The sequence below is a fragment of the Zootoca vivipara genome, chromosome 5 (genome assembly GCF_965207765.1).
Source record: "Zootoca vivipara chromosome 5, rZooViv2.hap1.1, whole genome shotgun sequence".
Taxonomy (NCBI): domain Eukaryota; kingdom Metazoa; phylum Chordata; class Lepidosauria; order Squamata; family Lacertidae; genus Zootoca; species Zootoca vivipara.
The window spans coordinates 30721006-30742508 of NC_142588.1; the positions used below are offsets into that span (position 1 = coordinate 30721006).

The following is a 21503-nucleotide window of genomic DNA, read 5'->3' on the forward strand; positions in this document are numbered from 1 at the left end:
GGATGGATGAAATGGTCTTGATCAGGCATGGGTCCCTTGAACACAAGTAGACTGGTGAGTCTATTCCATCCCATGTCTAGGTGGATATTTTTAAAGACAAAATCCTTTAAAACACTTTTGAAATCTACATGTTTTCAACAGGTTTGAAATGCTTTTGAATGAACATATAAGAGAGGTCCAAAAGAGGTTACATCATACTTCTTTTCTTTTACATAAAAGTGCTTTCTGTACCTGTTGAAAATGTCTGAGTAAATACGCCCTGGAAGTGGCAGCCCATTGTTGCATGTCTCCTCCCTTCCCTTCCCTGTACAGTATATGACTACCAGGGATTTTGTGGGTGGAGTTGAAAACTTAGAGCAAAAAGCCCCTGGACACATTGGTACGTTATGATATACTACACCTTCTCAGATAATCGTACAGAGAAAAAGACATTGCAAGCAGCTAGAAGGCAGGAAAGAAAGAAAGAAAGAAAAAGACCACTTCATACAAAATTACTAGCTGCAGTCTGGAAAGGTCTGTAGACACATGATCCAATCCACATGTCTACTTTCTGTTCTGAGCATGATTTGCGTGCCGAGGTTCCAAGACATCCCCCCAATAACTCACACTTCACACAATATTTTAAGTTTAAGGTTTTTGGCATTAATTTTGGCCACAACTTTATTTAAATACAACTGATTGTGAGTGGTTGCTTAGGCATTGGTTCTTGCCATCTGTCCCCCGCCTGGGACAGATATGACTCCCACTAGCCTAGTAGGGGAGCCAGTAGGTAAGCACCCTCTGGGAGAGATCGGGGCAGGGGTCCACGCCCTTGACCTCATCCCTCAGATGCTCCCCGAGGCTCATGTGCGGCCCTGGCCCCTAACGGGGATGAACGGACAAACATGTAGAGCCCCAGGATTCCTTTAGAGGAATACCCCTAAAGGCAGCAGCAACCATGAGGGGCAGGCCCAACCAAAATCTGTACCCCTCCACCATCCAATTTGAACCAATGCCTAACCGCCAACCTTACAAGTTGTGACTTATTGCAGCGTAGTAGGCAAAAACCACCTGGCACCAGCCAATCAGCCAAGTGGCAAAATTCCTACCAGGCCCCTGATCCAAAACAGGCGACCCCATGAGAGGCGCAGCAAGGTCAATGCAAGGACGCCTAAAATTAGAGGAGGGCGGGCGGGAGATTCGTTGTGAGCAGCAAAAGTGGAACTGAAAGCTGCTTGCTAAGCATATATATAGGGTAAGGATGTCAATCAGTCATTTGCTACATGTACTAAAATCCTCCCCTGTCTCCAGATATGTCTACCATATTTGCATAGTTCAAGAACCCAAAAAGCTAGGGTTGCCACATTTCAAAAAGTGAAAATCTGAACCTAGAAGTTGTTGAGCTTCTTTTACAAGATCTCTTTTTAAAAAATGCATTTTTGATCTATTCTTAAGGGAATTCGCCAAAATCTACACTTCCAGCATGGGTTGCCATATGTCTGGATTTTCCCAGACGCTTCCACAAATTCCGCCTGGACACACTTTGTAGCGACTGAATCCTGGCTAATTCCAGGTGCATGGCAACCCTACAAAACCACCTAACCGATGTAGGTGATTTAAAGCTATTGACAAACCTACCTAATGTTTGATTGTATTATTTGCATTGTACATACATGGAATGCTTATTGGAGTAGCAGTATAATGGCAATTGTTTGCTATATGTATTTTTAGAAACTGAAAAATAAAGTTAAGGAGGAAATGCAAACACACACACACACATGCACACAACCAGGCAAAAGAACTTCAGGTGTGTATGGAGTAGGGCAAATGAGGGGTGTGACCTGTGGGAGAATGGGTGTGGCATAGCGAGAGTCCCAAAAGCCAAATAGAGAAGCCTGCAGGGCCATATTTTCCCCCTGAATTTCAGATTCTCTAATCCCTGATCTACTCTTAGCAGCAAGTTGTCCAAGGAACAATATCAGCTTTCAAAATCATAGCAGTATAGCATCCTCCATAAACATGGGAGGGTTTTCAGTGATTTTTGTGTGGGTGTTTTTAAGCTCAGAGTGTGACTGAGTTAAGTAATCCAATAAACTTCATGGCCCAAACAAGCCAGCATTTGAATCCAGGTCTTCCAAGTGCAAACCGCCTAACAGCTCTGCCACCCTGGCTCTCATATACAGGCAATTATTTCATAATTGTATCTGCCAGGTACATTTTTTGGGGGGGGGGCTTTCCTTAATCCCCTTTGAAACAAAATCAGTAAAAATACAAACTGCTTAAAAAAAAATCCAAGAAGTGTGATAAATGGAAAAAAGCATTTGAAAAATAAGTGTACATGTTGCTGTGGGTTGTGTTCATCAGTTGTGGCAATCAGTTATGTTTTTATAGTCTTCAGTGAGCCATTTATAATTTAAATAAAAATAAATCTAAGCCATGTATCTTTTCTCTCTACCCACGAATTTGATTAATTGCTGTATTGGCACACAACATGCTTTCCATATGGTACAGTAATTTGCTGTTTTTAACTAATACCATATTAATTAAAATTATTAACCCGGGTCACCCTGAAGTCCATGGCAACAGAAGAGATGCAATATAACTAAAATCTCTTGATTAACAGAGAGGCCATCCAGGAAAAAAACACCATGGTGCTCTTGTGCAGTCCCCATTCATTTCATTGACACACAGGCAGGTCAGCATTTTGGTGAGTTGTGACCATTGGCGCTTCCTTTCCCCTCGGCCAGATCCAAGTGCCAACCCCTCCCTCCACCACCTGGGGGAAGCTCCCATTGTTGCCAATGGGAACAGGATGTCGGCGAGGTCTAAAGAGCTAAATCCCTCTCTGCCCACTTTGGACCTGGTTCTATTCATGTTCGTGGTGTTAATTTTTATAAGGGCATTTATTGTTTAAATGCAAACATGTATAGTCTGACCCTTGGGGAGAACTATACCCCAATGGTTAAAAAACCCCACTATCTGAAATCCTGGAGAGCTGCTGTCAGGTAGTATTAGTGGTGGTGGTGGTGGTAATAATAATAATAATAATAATAATAATAATAATAATAATAATAATTATATAGACAGTAGTAAGCTGGATGGCCAATGATCTGAATCAGTACAATGCATCTTCCTATATTCCAGTGTTCTTTGGACTTCTTCACCAAATAGTTCTAATTGATACTGAGCTTTGCCATTCATTTTCTGAAGAACATATTTCTAGAATATCACGAGTTGTGCCGTAATGCTCTAGATAACTCCTGCAGTGCTACACTAGTGAAGTAAGAACCAGCAGTTCTTCCCATCAGAAGACAGGGTGTCATGTTTTGCTTCTGGGAGTTGTACAAACTATTCTCACAAGTGTAGTGTGACAGAGATGAAACAGATTTTTGATGTAGGAATGGCACTAACATTTAAGTGTGGGCATGATGTTTCAAGAAGTTTGAAAAATTGCAGATTTTGAAAAATTGGAGTGAGAGAGCGTATGGGCAGCTGAATGGCAGTGATAGAACTTTGAAATCAATTTTAGAATGTTTATATCTGGCAAATGCATACAGAATGATGAAGTCTTGTTAACGGTCTAATGACCATAGTTTTGAAGCATAAAACAGACTGCCCACCTTGTGTTCTTGCCTATCTTCCCCAGCTTGCAAAAGTGACACTTACTTCCTGTTTGCTCACCTCATCATCTGTGGCCTTCTTAATGGGTTAATGGGTGAGCCATTCCAGTGGTTACCTCTTGATAGTTCTTTTGCCAGGAGGTTTCCTGGACATGGAAAAACTGGTTTAAACTCCAACCCCTACTAGACACAGAGGTTTCCTTATATTCTAATCCTTTACTGAATCCAGATATTTTAGGGGAGCCTTCCCCTCCCCCCAATTTATAATTCTATATCCACATGGGAGCTGATTGAATACTTGTGACTTGGTGGTTAAGCGATAAATCAAGACAGTACTTGTAAAAGAAGGAGAAAAAGAAGATTGGCATAATCTTCTGTGGAATCGCATTGCTCCACGAGGTTGTGAAACCCATACACGTGTAGTTTGAACAGCACAGGGATCAGCATGAGTACCATTTACATGTGGATTCTGAGTCTTAGAAGTGCCTAATAATTCTTCCCCTCATCCTTGAAACTTGCAGTAACTTCGATGTGGAAGCAACTAAAATTTGGGTAGGAAGTAGAGCTCCACAGTGCTAAAAATTGTTCAGACAAACACTATAACATCATATATTTCTCTCAAAATGATATCTGGCATGTGAACAAGAGAAGTTGAAGGTGACAATGAGACTGCCCTTACAATCCTGTATGCACTTACCAGGGGGAGTGATCCCCATTGAACACGGGGGTAGTTACTTTGATGTACGTGTGGATGTGATTGTGTTGTGAAAGCCTGCAGTGTCATTTTTGCATTTCACTGTTCCCTGAAATGGTATAAAGTGCCATGGTGTGCAACTTCCTCTTGCTCATCTGAGCCAGTATAGTTCACACTGGACGGTGCTGCTTGCCTCTACTCCTCTCAACCAGTCAATAGCGTTCTGCAGCCTTATAATTGCCTCTCCTCATTTGTAACTAGCTTCACTCTCTCACATACCTGTATTTCTTTAATTTTAGAGTGCAAACCATTCATGGACTGCAGTGTGTGATTAAGCATATTGACACTTCCAGACAGCCTGTCTATTGAGCATTCATCCTTATTTGTTTGCAGGGAGATGAGATGGTGTTGGCTATTTAACAAACATCCCATTTTGTTTGTTTGTGGGGAGGTCAGATGATGTTGCATCAATTAAGACTTACCTTTCAGTTTCCAGTGCATTTTCCTGTCACTTAATTGCAAAAAAGTCAAAACTTTTGAGGAAGTGGGTTTGTTCCACAAGAGCTCTCAGTCATTTAATTGCACAATGTGAATTTGCCAGTATGAGATTGATACCTAAAGATATCAGCACTCGAAGTGCCCTTAGTCTTCCTATTTTCTCTTTAGGGTTTTTTTTTATTTTAAAAAAGGAACATTGAACTGGGAGTGGGGATAATGGGTGGGATTAGCCGAATGAGCCCCATCAGTGAAAGTTCTGCGCAAGGACTTCCGCTTGCACAGTGCAGCTTTCTCCTCCTCTCCTCCCTTCTGTGTCCCCACTCCCCCAAAATTGGCTCTGTGGGGCCAGGAGAACCTCCAGAACATCATGGAGGAAAGGAGAGGGAGATTGTTCCATCTGGCAAGCTGAAATGCTTGCGTGCACAATACATTCATCCAGTAACATTGTCCGTCAGGGTAGCATTGCCAGCACATCATGAACTACATTTTTACTTGAAACCATTACTTGGATTTCTTCTTCTGTCTTTCAAGGGTTCCTAAGTGTGCACATCATTTTTGTTGTTACAGTTGACACCAGTTGGAACTACCATCTTTACAGGATTCTCTGGAAACAATGGTGCCACAGACATAGATGATGGTCCCAATGGACAGATAGAGTACGTCATCCAGTACAATCCCAGCGACCCAGTATGTGAAATTCTTCTTTTCAGTAAACATGTGTTGTTGGAAGAACGAAAATAGGATACAAAAGCCCACTCAGTTTATCTTTAACAGAATTTGCCCTTGTTAAGTTTTCTTAAATCTTTGAACATTTTTTTTGGTAATATTTTCTCATAAGGCACTTTGAACCCAGGATTGATTTGATGTGCGTGGTGCTGGGCACAGGTATATTCATCATGGTGGAGATAGCATCCTGGGGAGGGTGGACTGGACTTTCCTTTGCATGTGGGATTTGGGAAAGGGATCGCACATAGATTTATGAGCCCAAAAGCATTTCTTCAAGAAACTTGGCATTGTTAATTTTTAAGCTATTTGAGAGCTGTTCCTTTTGGCGAGGGCAGAGGGAGATGTTTTAACCATACACATGTAGAACACATTATGCATACAAGTAAAACCTGACAAAAATGCATGGATGTTTTTTAGAGGGAACAAGCCATTGGGGGGGGGAACCTTCCTTGATTCTGGTGGTGGAGTTCTAGAACAGTGTTTCTCAACCAGTGTGCCTCCAGATGTTTTGGGACTACAACTCCCATCATTCCTGACCACTGGTCTTGCTAGCTAGGGATGATGGGAGTTGTAGTCCCAAAACATCTGGAGGCACACTGGTTGAGAAACGCTGTTCTAGAATCCCATGTCCTGCTTCTTCCCACACTTATGCCCCTGCTGGATGTCCAAGAACCAGTCCTGAAGGTGTAAATACAACTGAATGCATAATGCTCAGCTCATATCAATTCCCTGGAAAAATAGGTCATGGCAACTGGAACTACTTGTGTAGGCAATTATGTGTGTGGACCCAAGAAGGGCATATGAGTATGAAACTTAATCCTCCATTATGCCACACGTATAATGTACTTTTAGGACGACATGGGAGGGCACCACATGTAGAATGCTTAGTGTGAACTAGAGTCATGAATGTTGGCCACTCATATGATCCATCCACTGTGAACAAGGGGTGGGATTCAGTGAGTAGGGCTCACTGATGTAGGCATTTTACATACTCAGGTCCCAACTCACTAAATGATTTACTTGTGTAGGGGAGGACTGTGTGATCTCCCCAGTTCCACTGGTGATGATTGAACTTTTAACATGATCTGTGTGAATTGGTCCTAAATGAGCCAAAGGTCAAGTATAGCATAGAGTTATGGTATTAATAAATGGCACTTACATTTGCAGCATTAAACATAGTAGTACATAACATAGTAGTACATCTACTTATCAGTGCATTTTCTGTCATTCTTAAAACTGGGCTTTGCATTCTGTTCCTTTTTAACTTATGGAAATTTTATACCAGCGAGTTTATGCAAGTTTAATTCAGGTGCATATAGTTGATGGGATTTTTAAAAAGGTTTCCTAGTGGGCAGGTCGAAATAGTGTCATGATATTTTAGGCTGCCCATTTCTGGAGGGAATATTTTACTGCAGAATTAAACACAATTTTATACACAGAAAACTTTTTTTTACCAGTTGTAGGTTTTCTGCACCTGTGATATGTATCTAAAATACTTCATTTTAGACACCATGAACTTTTTTAAAAAAGAAGTTTGGATTATTATTGCTATGCAAATGCTCTAAGTTATCAGTGGCAGTAACACTATAATAACTCAGGTTAAAATAAGTACATTTTTTTGAGAAGAGGAGGAATGATTGCTATAATTTGTAGGTTGCTTATTATTCCAAGGTAATAGTGGAGACTGCATTGTGATTGAAATCATACAAAAAGCTGAGATGTGAATGGTTTGTATTCTAGAAAGTTATAGAAGCAGTGTTTTAAGAAAATTGATCAGGAGAATGATTGGCACACCTTTTGTTGAATTAAAATAATTACACTCACTGTTACTGCACTATTAGGCAAAAGCATGGGAAAACAATGTGCTGTGTTGCTCCATGAAACTTTGCCAAGGGTATTGTAGGAGATGGAGAAAATACTGATATGCAAGACTTAATATTCAACAAGAACTGTGCCTAGTTCTCACAAGCTGCAGGTGATGTTGATAAGCCCGTGTCTTGCTAAAAAGACTGCCCATGTGGGCTCATGAGATGGAATGTTCTCCTTGCTACGTTCAAAAAGAGGTTATTATATGTAGAATATTAGTATGTCAAAGTGAAGGCTATGTGCATAGAATATATTTTAAAATGAAAGAGAATTCAGTCAGCTGCAGGCTAAAGTGGATCTGCCCAAACAGGTTTACAAGTTGGCTTTTTGCTTTAAAAAATCCTTGCTTTTCAATATTTCTTCTATCTCCTGAACATCTTTAGTCTTTAGGGGGGTAAATGACATTCACTTCAGATGTTTATTCATTGTTATAGGCTTGATATGGTGAAGAAGTGATACGGTCACATCTCCACAACAGGCAAATTATGGCACCGGCACTCTTTTTTGTCTTAGCTATGAAGGAAGTAGCTTCGAACAGAGTGGCTTCCATATCTGTAGGTGGAGTGTCCACAACATACATTAGATCTGTAGCATTCTGTGCCCCCACACACTTATGTTCCATCGTGTAAAGTCTCCCATCACTTGCAGATATCTGAATCAGTACATAGCAGTTCGAGGAATACTTGGCTATAGAAATGATTTATTCCGGTTTAAATTTAACAGGTACCAGTGCTCAAAAGTAACTTGATCACAATTACCATACCTTGTAATGATTTTAGGTTGCACAACCTTTTAGGCAAATTACAAACTAAAGTGCTGAGCTCCTGGTGAGCACTTTCAGCAGGGCAATGTGGTCATTTCATGGCTTCACCGAAAGTCGATTGGGCTTAAACACTTGTCTGGTGTTTTTTTTAAAAAAACAACACCATAGAAATGTCACAGTGGGGTGAGAAATCATTCCTAAGATCCTTCCAGGGTTACCTCTTTGTATAAATGCACCCCCATGAAGAAGAATAAAGATAAAACCATGGGAGAAGGCCTGTTGATTTGCCTAAAAGCTTGTGTTGATTCTTCAAACAGAGGAAAGTCCAGGATTTTACCTCTACTTCATCAGACTGCAGTTCTGTGCAAATTATGTACACGTATGTGTGACAGAGTGTTGTTACACATGCTGACCCCTCATTCAAGGACCCATCTGCATGGGGAGAACTCCCCTCCCTGGGTTCATTTATGCAAGCTTCCAACCACAGGTGGTTGTGGTTGTGAGGGCCACATAACCACAGGAAATTTACAGCAAGAATACTGCTGATTTTACAGTATTCAATTCAATTCAACACCTTTATTGGCATATATATAGCAATAAAATCATATAAACCATCTATACAAAATATAATTCGGAGACCTACAATGAAAAGGGGAGAGAGGAAAGGGATAATGAGTCCTCGGCAGTCACTATTGTGTAGGCCCAACTGCCCCAGATTTAACTTCAAAAATTCTAGTCAAGAATTGCACCATAACTCTAGTAAGTGCAGGAGAGTCATCACTCAGCAGAAACTGGGTCATGTGTTGTTTATTGGAGGGGGCCCAGAGCCACAAAGAGGACATCGAGGGATCATCACGTAAGATGTTTAAAAGAGGGCATTCCAGAATCATGTGGTCCATAGAGTCAGATACATTCTGGCTACAGGTGCAGAGTCTGTTCTGATAAGGGATGCCTCTGACCCTTCCAGATAACACGGAGGATGGAAAGGCATTGAAGCGGGCCAACATAAATACTCCATGGTGTGATGGGGTGACCAAATAGGCAGGGGAGCATACAGAGGGCTGAAAGGGATAAAGTTTTTGGAATTCATTATCTAGCAGCCTCGATTTTACAGTATTTATGGGCCCATTAAGAAATCAGGCAACCCATTTGCCTTGGTTTCAACAGTCACCAGAAGCACACAAATGCAGCCTGGTCACGTGAACAGGTTCCAAATCTCCAAGAACCTCATGGTTGGTTGTGTCAGTTTTATGTCCCATTTGCCATCACATCACTTGCTCTCCTTTGCTTCAACCAGAAACTGGGAGATAATACAATGTCAGTTATACTCAGAGTAGACCCACCAGAATGAATGGACTTGTAGTTACTAATTTCAGTGGGTCTACTCTTTGCATCATCTAGTTGGATATCATCGTCTGTTCCTATCTAGCCTGAAATGTTTTAATTAGCTTTTTTGTTGTTGAAAGATATGCTTTTTTTTTCTTGGTGGCATTTTTTCTTTCTTTAATTGGAATAAATGTGACTCCACACTGTCATTATGCCAAGGGTCTTTCTTCTGTGGAAATTCATTAGGCTTATGGGGAAGGATGTGAGGGCAAAGTGAATAGATTGCTCACTGGTTGAAGACAAGGAAGTGTTGTTGTCAGTTGCCACTGATGGATCTTCCTAATTTGATTACATCATTTTTTCCCTGTGACCTATATTTCTCTTTTCCTCATTTAATTTTGGCAGACTTCAAATCGAACTTTTGATATTCCTCTCACACTGTCTGGAGCAGTAGTTTTGCGTGAGAGGCTAAATTATGAAGAAAAAACACGCTATTTTGTCATTGTCCAAGCCAATGTGAGTATGACTAACTTGTGATTTTTGGTGTCCATTGTGAATATAACTGTTTTTAAGGGAGAAGAGAAACTGTATCTTCATATTGTATATGATGGGCATTTAAATTGTCATGATCAGCACATGACTTTTTTTAATTAAAGAGGGAATTCACCCATGAATATCCATCATTTGATTCCTGCAGCATTGTATTTGAATGAACTATTGCAGATTAGAGGCTGCAAGCAGACCTTACATTTTACTGTAAGTCAGCAAATTATTTTGCAATCCTCAAGTGATCACCATCTGTTGATGAGATATCAAATGACTTGAATACATGAGAATCAGCCCTATGTCTCTGCTGCCATGTAACACAATCTTTCACATATTTACTGGTTATAAAGGTGTTAGTGTTCAGTTGTGAAAGAGCCTTTTTATTCTAGGAAGGTATAGAATGATGCATTGTAGTGTCAATGAGTTTTACTGTTCTGTTGCAGCTAGCAATACTAATTTGGTATGAAATTAATTTAATGGCTGCAGTTTAACTGCACCCTTCAGCTTTGAAATGCAACCATTTGAAGATGCTTTTTCTTTCACCTCCAGTTGTGTATATCAAATAGGTATATGTGTGAAGCATTTTCCTGACATGTTATGTAACAGATATTTCAAGCTGAGAAATAAAGTGAGGCCAACATTGTACAGAGTATACCAGTTGGAGAGCTTTACTTGGAATCAGATTTACTGTTGATGTTGTCTTTGCAACCAGAGCTGGGAAAGTTTCCATTCATTGCAGAATTCTGCAAGTTACTTGCATAATTATAAATCCGCTTCAAATGAGTCATGAATTCCAGCCATTCTTGTGCCATATTTAATTAAGGCTGCTTCCAGACAACTTGTTTATTGAGCAGTCCTCCTAATAGGTTTGCTGGGAGGTTAGAATGACATTTTGTCAAAGCAAGTGTGCCAGCTGGATGCAGAGGGGTCGTGGGAGGTAGTAGCCAGGTGACTTCCAAGGGAAGAAGACTCAGAGTCTGGGGATTGATGGTGGTACAACAATGAATGGTCAGAGGTAAAGGGAGCAGACTGGGAGGAGGAGGTGTCAGAAGCAGAATAGGTGACGGGGTTTCATGAACAGAAAGAGGCTGCAGCACAGCACAGTACAGACTCCAAGGCAGAAGCAGGGATACTTCTGAACCACTTCTGAGTTCTTGCCTAAACATCAGGGTAACTGCCCTTGTTGTTATTGTTTCTTAATGTGTTCAACATTCAAGGGGTGCAAGCTAGGTAATTTTAGATCCTGGACTCCATAGCCTTTTGGGGGACCTTACTTTAGACTCCCATGTCTGTTCCTTCAGTTGTTTCTCTTCTTTCTGCCAACACTACTACTAATAATAATAATAATAATAATTTATAATTTCCCCAGCAACTGTGGGCAGCTTCCATAAGAATATTAAAATACAATAATTTATTAAACATTAAAAGCTTCCCTAAGATTGCCAGAAGAAATATCAACAACCTTAGGTATGCAGATGACACAACCTTGATGGCAGAAAGTAAGGAGGAATTAAAGAACCTTTTAATGAGGGTGAAAGAGGAGAGCGCAAAATATGGTCTGAAGCTCAACATCAAAAAAACCAAGATCATGGCCACTGGTCCCATCACCTCCTGGCAAATAGAAGGGGAAGAAATGGAGGCAGTGAGAGATTTTACTTTCTTGGGCTCCTTGATCACTGCAGATGGTGACAGCAGTCACGAAATTAAAAGACGCCTGCTTCTTGGGAGAAAAGCAATGACAAACCTAGACAGCATCTTAAAAAGCAGAGACATCACCTTGCCTACAAAGGTCCATATAGTTAAAGCTATGGTTTTCCCAGTAGTGATGTATGGAAGTGAGAGCTGGACCATAAAGAAGGCTGATCGCCGAAGAATTGATGCTTTTGAATTATGGTGCTGGAGGAGACTCTTGAGAGTCCCATGGACTGCAAGAAGATCAAGCCTATCCATTCTTAAGGAAATCAGCCCTGAGTGCTCCCTGGAAGGACAGATCCTGAAGCTGAGGCTCCAATACTTTGGCCACCTCATGAGAAGAGAAGACTCCCTGGAAAAGACCCTGATGTTGTGAAAGACTGAGGGCACTAGGAGAAGGGGACGACAGAGGACGAGATGGTTGGACAATGTTCTCGAAGCTACGAACATGAGTTTGACCAAACTGCGGGAGGCAGTGCAAGACAGGAGTGCCTGGCGTGCTCTGGTCCATGGGGTCACGAAGAGTCGGACACGACTAAATGACTAAACAACAAAAGCTTCCCTAAACAGGGCTGCCTTCAAATGTCTTCTAAAAGTCTGTTGTTTTTCTCTTTGACATCTGGTGGGAGGGTGGGAGGGATTCCCAGTTTCCCACCCCTCACTGCTTTGACAACAGAGGCTCTCCCTGTGCTTCAATACAAACGGGAGTAAACCTCCAGTGCCCAAATTGGACTTGTCTCCTATTGCCACCAGTGGGGTCTCCCTCCCATGGATCCCTACTGCTACAATGTGCCTCTCCCTTAAGCAACTATGTGGCTCCTTTGGCTTCACTAACCAGCCCTTTGTATGACAGGAGAAAAAGCAAACAGTTTCCTCTTCCACAGGAAAGCTTTGTTCTCGCCTCTTAGTCACACCTCTGAAGGTACTGAGACACTGCCGAGTCAGTGAACGTTTAGGCACATTTAACTTGATTATTTAAATTGAAAACATGGATTTCTCTGGTTCTTAAAAGTGCATATCTTCTTTTAATATAACACAGACTTGTTAATACATCTCCTGCATCTTGATAATAACGATTATAACCTTTCTTCCCATCCACCCAAGCCTAACCTCCTGCTCCCTCTCTGTCCACTCCCAACTGCCAACCCCCAACTGCCTTTCAACGGTTGTTCCCCCTCCATTTAGAACGCTGTCTAGCTCCGCCTCCCAGGGAACACCTGCCTTTCATGGGAGTGATAGGTTAACCCATGATGAACCGGAATCATCACCAGGCACTATTCCACCACAGAGGGCGTTCCACAGGGCAGGTGCCACTACCGAGAAGGCCCTCTGCCTGGTTCCCTGTAACTTGGCTTCTTGCAGTGAGGGAACTGCCAGAAGGCCCTCAGCACTGGACCTCAGTGTCCGGGCAGAATGATGGGGGTGGAGACACTGCCTTTCTGCACTTTCTAATTGCTTCTACATTCCTGATACAGTAGGACAAAACAAAGAAACAAAAAAGTTTCCATCCCTGGTTTTTAAAAATGCACCCCTCTGAGTATGTGAAAAAATTTTTTAAACCTCCTTAAATCATAATGCCATAATGATTATTATAGGACTAAAATGATGTTTGCTTCTACTATCCTGATGCAAAACACATTCATTTGCAAATACAGTAAGCATGATTCCGTTGTAGAAAACAGTAATATACTTTTAAAGTAAAGACTACAACAAAATGAGCACCTGTAACTATGTATATTCCCTGATGGCTACCCACTGTCTTTTGAAAGTTTTCTCAAAAGATGAAGGCAAAGAAAAGAAGATGCTGGAGTGATCAAAGTGATGCTTCAGTGAGTCCAAGCATCCCTAGGCCAGCCTAGGTGCTGAAGCTGGACCTGTTTGCTGCTTTCTCCATTATCAGTTACTTTCTGGGTAGCCATTTCAAGACTCCCTGAGAAGCGTGCCCATGGACTTCAGTCTCAAGTTCCAGTCTTAGCTGCATATTGCCCTTGTTGCAAAGCTTCCTTTCTTCTTTACTTGCTTCCACCTGATTTCCTTCCTTCCTTTCAGATCTTGACACAACCTTGCCTCTTCTGGGTGCAACGTAATCCTGCTACCATTTTCTCCCCCTTCTTGCACAGTATCAGCCTTCTCTTTCCACAAAGCTCCTGGGTCTATCATCTAAGATTGCAAGTTCAAACTTTCCCCAATACCAGATCTCCAATACCAGTTTTTAATTTATTTTCCTGGAGACATTACACTTTCTATTTAGTTGACTAGCTCAACAAATGTACATATAACAGTGGGTTGTATCCTGCTAAGCAGATTGCCTTGTCCTGAACAGTTTGATCACCAAAGGCAAGGCATTAGCAATGTTCTACCCCAGACCCTCCACCATGAAATGGCTGAAAAGTGGAAATGGCATGTGAATACCAAATTAAAAATCTTTGTGATGTGATAATGTTGCTACCGTTTTGAATAAGAATAGTCTGGCTTAATTCTTTTTCTGCAGACTACTTTATTCCTACTAGAAAAGCAACAAAGAGAATTTATGAATTCTTCTGTCAGTAAGCAGAATATATAGAACACATACTGGTGTGCTGTGCTGATAAGTGATTCTATAATTAAAACCATACAACTTTCTCATTGGAGATATAGGGGATTAAAATCCTTTGTTGTGGTGTGTGGGGAAACAATGCTTATCAGTTCCAAATTTGCCAGAGAGAAGATTTTATCACATAATCTGTTTCCCCCAAATATTGCTAGATAGGAGGGGGGGGGGCTTCCATTTGAATGTTTTCTCCCTCACACACATGACTAATAACAGATTTCTTTGCTAATATTGGATAACTTGCTTTACTTCTGAGACAAGCCCCCTGACTTACAAAACAGCACAAAAGAAGTGTGATGATTTGGAGTCCAAGGAAAGAGGAAGGGTTTGAGGAGAATAATTTCTATAGAAAAGAAAGATGTGTCATGGGATAAAGGTATAAAGGAAGGTCAAAAAAGGGATTGTTGGGAGGAAGGGAAGAAGATACATAGGAAAGGACAGAGCAAGGAAAGAGAGGGTGGTAGGCTACAAAATATGATACTACTCAGATAGTGAAAATAGTGAAATCATGGAAGTGGGAACAAGGCTACACGAAGCATATTTGCCTCTTGAGATAAAAAAAGGCTGATAAGCGCTCTCATTCACACATGCACTCTCACTCACACACACACCCTCTTAGTTCTAGTAGTGGTCCCAGGTTGGAGCTTTGTGTGGTCAGGGCGTGCCATGTTCACTTCCACCTGTCTTTGCAACATGTTTATGGCTTGCAGTTTCAAATTACACATTATTATATGCAGTGATATCAAGACAAACAACTTTTATTGTCTGGTTAAATCCTTATTTTCTCCACAGGACCGAGCTCAAAACCTTATGGAACGAAGAACAAGTACAACCACCCTTACTGTTGATGTCCTTGATGGGGATGACCTTGGACCAATGTTCCTTCCATGTGTATTAGTTTTTAACACTCGGGATTGCCGGCCGCTCACTTACCAGGCTAGCTTGCCGGAGCTCACGGACCCTGTAAGTACAAGAAGGGACTTCTTCCCTCCCCCCGCCCTTCCTTTTATTTTCATTCATTCATTCTCTACCTATGTTCAGGTCAATCACTCTCTTGTGTAGCATGATTCTGTGCCCAGCAAGCCAAACACAATCCAGCAACCATATATTGTGGCCTGTCAGGTGCTTGAACATCCTTTTGTTCTTGCAGGTCCATGAAGATTGCAAAAACTGACACCCCATCCAAAAGTGCTATGGCACACTGCAGTTGGTCTTGAAAAAAGTCTCCTATTCAAGTTAACAGAATGGTTTATTTTCAAGTCTAACTTCAGCATGGGAACATTTTCAGTATTTTGTTAACACATAGGGAATGGAAGATTAACCTGGCTCTAATAGAAGGCTTTTTTGAACCCTAATTGCAGGCCAAATGTGGAGACACAGGGGACTACATTTGGCTAATGTGCTGGCAATTCTCCACCCCTGCTGTGGCAGAACATTGCTGGCAGAGTAGCAGAATCACTATTTTGTACCAGAGTTCAAGCAGAACAAGCACCTGTGCCACACCAAATGAGGGCTTGTTTTCATTTTACTTTTTGTACTTTGTGTGTATGTGTGTGTATCTGTATCTCACAGAGACACGTACTTGAGCACAACATGTACCATATTTTTCCATGTATAAGACGCCCCCATGTATAAGACGCCCCCCCCCCTATTTTTTTTGGGGGGGGATTCCAAATTAAGAAAACACCCCTCAGCATTACCCATGTATAAGACGAGCCCCAATTTTAAACCTATTTTTTTGGTTAAAAAACCTAGTCTTAAACACAGAAAAATATGGTATTTATTCCCCATCAAGTATTTCAAACGGATGCAAGTACCATTCCTCTCTTTCAGATTAATCTCTGAAATGGCATTCCTTTCTTGACTTTCAAGGGTATTTCTTCTTCTTAAGAGATGTCTGATTCCACATGTGCCTTCCCCCTAGACTCAGCAAACTATGGATGTGGTTTGTGATGAGATATGCATGCTCAAGTCCAAAAAGAAACAAAGAATTGGTCATGAGTCACTGGATACCTCTGGACTTGTCAACATATATCCAGTATTATCTTCATCATGAACAATGAATCCTGGTCTTTGGCTGATGCTTTTGGTTTAGGGGCCATTGCTGCTTCATCTAGGCGCAAGACTAGTCGCCTTACCATCAGGGCCGGTGCCTCCATTTAGGTGAACTAGGCCGCTGCCATGAGTGAGGTGAACAGGAGGGGCGCGGGGAGCATGAGCCTGGGGCCGCCGCGCCTCTCAGCTGTTCATCAGAGGTGCGCCAGGCTCCCGCTCGCAGCACGAAGCCAAAAGCCGGCCGCACCCACCCAGCGGCTCTCAGCCAATGAAAGGGCTGTTTCTGCCACTCACCACGCTTTTTCTTGGGAGCCTCGCCGAAGTGCCGCCCCTGGCCGAGAGGTCCTGACTGCGGGCAGGTGGTGCAGGAGGGAGTGGGCGCTGGGACGTGCAGCTCCTGCCGGGGAAGGGGAAGGGAGGCCCTGCGGAGGAAGGGAGGGAAGAAACCTCATTTTGCAGGGTAGGCCGCCTGCAAGTCCCTCCTTCGCCTTCCCTCGTCCCGCTCGCCGCCTTCCTCTAGCCTCCCTCGCCGGTGGTTCTAGCCGTCATAGCTCCTGGGTCAGGGGCTGGGGAAGGAGCTGCAGTCCAGCGACGCCGGGAGGGATGCGAGTCCGACGCCCCCCCGACCCCGGCTTCTCCTGTCCCCGTTCCTTAAAGGTCAGATAATGGTGGGAAAGCTTGTGTAAGTTAAATGCAAGGCTCTCTTGGTGCACCAGTTCTGGGATGCTTTTGCAAGTCCATCCAAGTTCTCTCTTACCCACCCCTCCCTCCCTCCCTCCCTTCCCTCCCTCCCTTCCCTCCCTCTCTCTTCCCCCCTCTCGCTATTTCCCTCTCACCCCCTCCTCCCTCCCTCCCTTCTCCCTCTCTTCTCCCTCCCTCTCTCTTTCATCCCCTTCCTTCCTTCCTTCCTTCCTTCTCTCCCTTCTCTCCCTTCTCTCCCTTCTCCCTCTCTTCCCCCTCCCTCCCCACCCTGCACTAATCACTTAAGGAATGTGAGTTGCTGTATTGCTTCCAAACAAATTATAATTATTATCAGTGCTATTTTTCTAGAAAAAGAGGTGCTGGAACTCCCCTTGTTTTCTTATAATGGTAATGGTTCCCACTTGAGAGTTACAGCGATTTCTCGCTGAAAAAAGCCCTGATCTTCCTTCCTTCCTTCCTTCCTTCCTTCCTTCCTTCCTTCCTGCCTGCCTGCCTGCCTGCCTGCCTGCCTTCCTGCCTGCCTGCCTTTCCTGCCTTTCCTGCCTTTCATCTGCCCTTCATCCCTATTTTAGGTGGTTAGAGTGAGATGGAACACAAAATTATGTTGTAATCATTCACAATGTGAATACTGTATTGGTTCACTTTCCTGCAATACTTTCCCTTTTGGTTCTTACTTTCTTCTGCCTAGCAAAAGGGTGGTGGTGGAGTTCAATATTCCAAATGTCACATATTTATATTGTCACCTATACAGTAGCATTTCCATTTATGGATGTTGGCAATTTTTAAACACAGGATGTCACACTGAATTAAGCAGAATATGGCATTTCTAAGTTATAAATGTAGCATCTAAGGAGGTTTTTTTGTCTGTGTCTGTAGCACCCTTATTTTCAGTCGTTTTTGTTGTTACAGCAGCCTGTGATGTAAAAAATAGAGAGAAAGAGATTTACATCTGTAATGCAATTATTTCTTCTGGTAGCATTAAGCAGCGTGATACATTGGAAACATACAAAGTATCAACAAAGGAACTTTTTTATTTTACATGTGACTGAGGAGATTAAGGTAGCTGGCATACTTTAATGGACTCTGTTGAGGAGAGCACTATTTGTTTAAACATGTGCTTTATTCATGACTTCCAGAAGCCAACTGTTAATAATGCCTCTGTGAGAAACCATTGTCTTCTGAACATTAGTTTTAGGCCTATGCAATGTTTTGCTTTGATTTGTAATATTCCTCGGAGCAGCTTTTGGGATTTGGCTAGGCTTTTTCATGGTCTAAATTGCCCCCAAACTGCCAGTTTCGTAAAGGAAGTTTTCCCAAGGGTGTTGAAGGAGCTATATTATTTGCTCCTTGTCAAGAATACAGATGTTAACACAAGCATTTATAACAGAAATAGCCACCCTGCGAGGCGAAAGGCTGGGTGGTTAACAACTGGTTTTGGGATGCACAGGGGGCTAAAGGTGAAGCAAGTACTTCAGGAAGTTGTAATGGATGTTGCAGACTCTGTCATTTCGGCAACACCAATATTTTTGCCTCCCTACCCTGCTATAACACTGATGGTATAATGTGTACTTAAGGTTGTAAGAACATCAATATTAATGGCGTCGAGCAGCTGTGATGTATTGTGACAGCTCGGTAATAGAACAGAAATCGGAGTGTTGCCCGCTTTCAGCCAACAAATGTGTAGTTTAAAGGGAAATTTCTAAGCATCTGAGCCAGCGTTTGATACAAGGCTGTTATCCATCAAATCAATGTGCCCCTAAATGACAAGCTTAAAACACAATTACATAGTTTTAAAACCGGAAGGGCGATTTATAGGTGTCTCGGAGACAGTAATTAAGATTTTCAGTTAATCGGTAAAGAAAGAGCACTTTCCCAGTGGACAGCAAAAAGTTTCATTTGTACCCCTCCTTTCATCCTTTCTCAAGGGAGTGTACATGAGAAAGGGCTGTAGATCCATAGTAAAGTTCATTCTTTGGATGCAAAAGGTCCCAGGTTCTTTTATGTCACTCTGACACTTGCATATCTGCATTTTATTTTGTTTGTTTGTGATTTATCCCCCACTTGACTACATGTACATGTTGAACTTAGTAAGTGATACAGTTTCCCTAATGTAATTGTAAACTGAAAAGATTTCGGGACGTACTTCTTGGACGTGTCTGGAAACAAGACCAGAAGTGTGAGTTGTATGTGGTGTGGGTAACTCTACACCATTTGTAAACAGCTGCCTATATGAAGCAGGGTTAATTGTGTTTCTTTTTGCTTTGCCCAAGCCTCCCTCCAGTCTTTATGTAATTTCTTATTCCTTGTGTTTGATCTTAAAAGAGAATATTTTCATAGCAATTTCTATTCTGCATTACAGAAACAAATGACTGGTGTCCTTTTAATATATATATATATATATATATATATATATATATATATATATATATATTAAATTTTGTATTTATTTATTTATCTATTTACCGTATCTATCTTTCCTTGAATAATGTGGTTCCATATATGTACGTAGACGTATGCTGTAGTGAGCAGGAAATGGGTGTTTGGGTGGGTCTGGAGATGTATGGTGTTTTGACAGATATTCAATCATTCTCTTTTCTGACCAACTACCCAGCATTTCAAGCTTATCAAAAGCTTATCAACAGCCCTTTAGGAGTGAGCTCCCACCCCACCCCACCCCACCCCAACACACACACACACACACACACACACACACAGAGAGAGAGAGAGAGAGAGAGAGAGAGAGAGAGAGAGAGAGAATTAACAGCAGACCTAAAACACAGGATAAAATTCCATCCTATGCCATAGTCATAAAGTGTGTTCAGGCATGCCCCCACCCCCCGTCTCTCTCTCTCACACACACACACTTGCTAGGATGTGACCAACTTAGCCCAGAATGACAGAATGCACCCCATATTAATATGGCTGTCTGTTTTTGAATCATTGCCAAGTTCAAAGAGTTACCGTCATGCTAAAGTTCATTGGTTCCACTTAGCGGCATTGCTGCTGCTTTGTCCTTTACCATTCTTCATTTTGACTGCATGATTTGTTTTCAAAATGTTTTTAATCAGACATTTTCTGCAAGAAAAACGTCACAACCAACATTGTAGACAATGCCTTTTAGGGCAATCTGTGATATCTGTGTATGGCAGAACGGATGTGTTCTTTGTATCAATCTCCCCCTTCTCACCAAACTGAAGGTCATGAAGCCGACTCGTACACAAGGGCTTGCCAGCAACTCATTGTTTGTTTTGGCACTTAGTATAAAGCGGGGTTTTTCCAAATGACTTCTGCAAATATTATCTTAGAGAAAACACAATTCATCAAGGTTCTGCATGAACAAAGGAAAAGCTCTTTTGTCTTGAAGTTCTAATGTCCTTCATGTGGCACATTTGATAAACCTGAGAACCACCACACAGAAGACTGCATTTTGTAGCTAAGGAATATGATGAATGACAATATGATCAATGCCACCCAGGACAGGAAACACTGGCTTGGGATTTTTAAAAAGTAATATTTCAAGGCTTTTTTTCTCTTCAACTTAATGTTCTTCAGAGATGACTATGGAATTTCCACATGCTAAAACCAATGCATGCTACTGTGAATAATAAAACATACCTTGGCTAATACTCAGGAGACAAATTTTAAGACTTAATTTCTTTCACATTTCTGTGTTTCTTGGACAGATTCAACACTTCTTGCTTCTCACAGCCAATCCTCTTTTTGGTGGCACCAGCATTACCCTCCTAATCTTTTCTGCCATCACCTATTCTTCTTCCTGCTTCTCTCTCCAGTTCTTAATGTATCCCATGTGCCTTTTGTACTACAGAATATTATGTCTATGTCTATGTCTATTATGTCTATAGATGGAGCTGGTAGCTGTGAAAAGAATGGTTATACAGTCCTGTTTCCGTCTCTTTCACCACTCTCTCTCTCTCTGTGTACACACACACACACACACACACACACATCCAAGGGCACCTGAGGCCTAAATCAACCCTTCTGAACCCTAATTGTGACAATCCCAATGCCTATAATTACTTGCTTACTTCTGGTTCCTATTGCATAAGCCTAAAACTGTAATGGAGGAGACAGGGACAGGGTATACATTGTCACAAAGAGACTAGGTAGTATCCAACTAAGTTATACTCAGAGTAGACCCATTGAAATCAATGAACATAAAAGAGTCATAGATCTACACTACACTCCAGGTGTGGAGAACCTTGGATCTCCAGCTGTTGCTAAACTACAGCTCCCATCATCCTGGGCCATTGGTCATGCTTGCTGGGGCTGATGTGAATTATAATTCAGCATCATTTGGAGGGCCAGAGGTTCAACACTCCTGAATTAATCAGATACAACCCACTATTTCTTTGATAAGGTTTTTAGACTTCTGTTCCACCCCCACCCCCAATCTTTCTTGAAACCACTGGGCAGAAAGTATTTCTT

At 41.9% G+C, this 21503-nt stretch overlaps 1 protein-coding gene across 4 annotated transcripts in view; it reads left to right on the forward strand.

The window, feature by feature from the left end:
- Window positions 1-21503, forward strand: part of PCDH15 (protocadherin related 15) — a 620078-nt gene that overhangs the window by 380038 nt on the left and 218537 nt on the right. For all 4 annotated transcript variants that reach the window (XM_035137532.3, XM_035137542.3, XM_035137541.3 and 1 more), the window contains 3 exons: window positions 5359-5478; window positions 9878-9988; window positions 15093-15263. In XM_035137532.3, the coding sequence (XP_034993423.1) occupies window positions 5359-5478; window positions 9878-9988; window positions 15093-15263 (402 nt within the window). The remainder of the gene's footprint in view (window positions 1-5358; window positions 5479-9877; window positions 9989-15092; window positions 15264-21503) is intronic.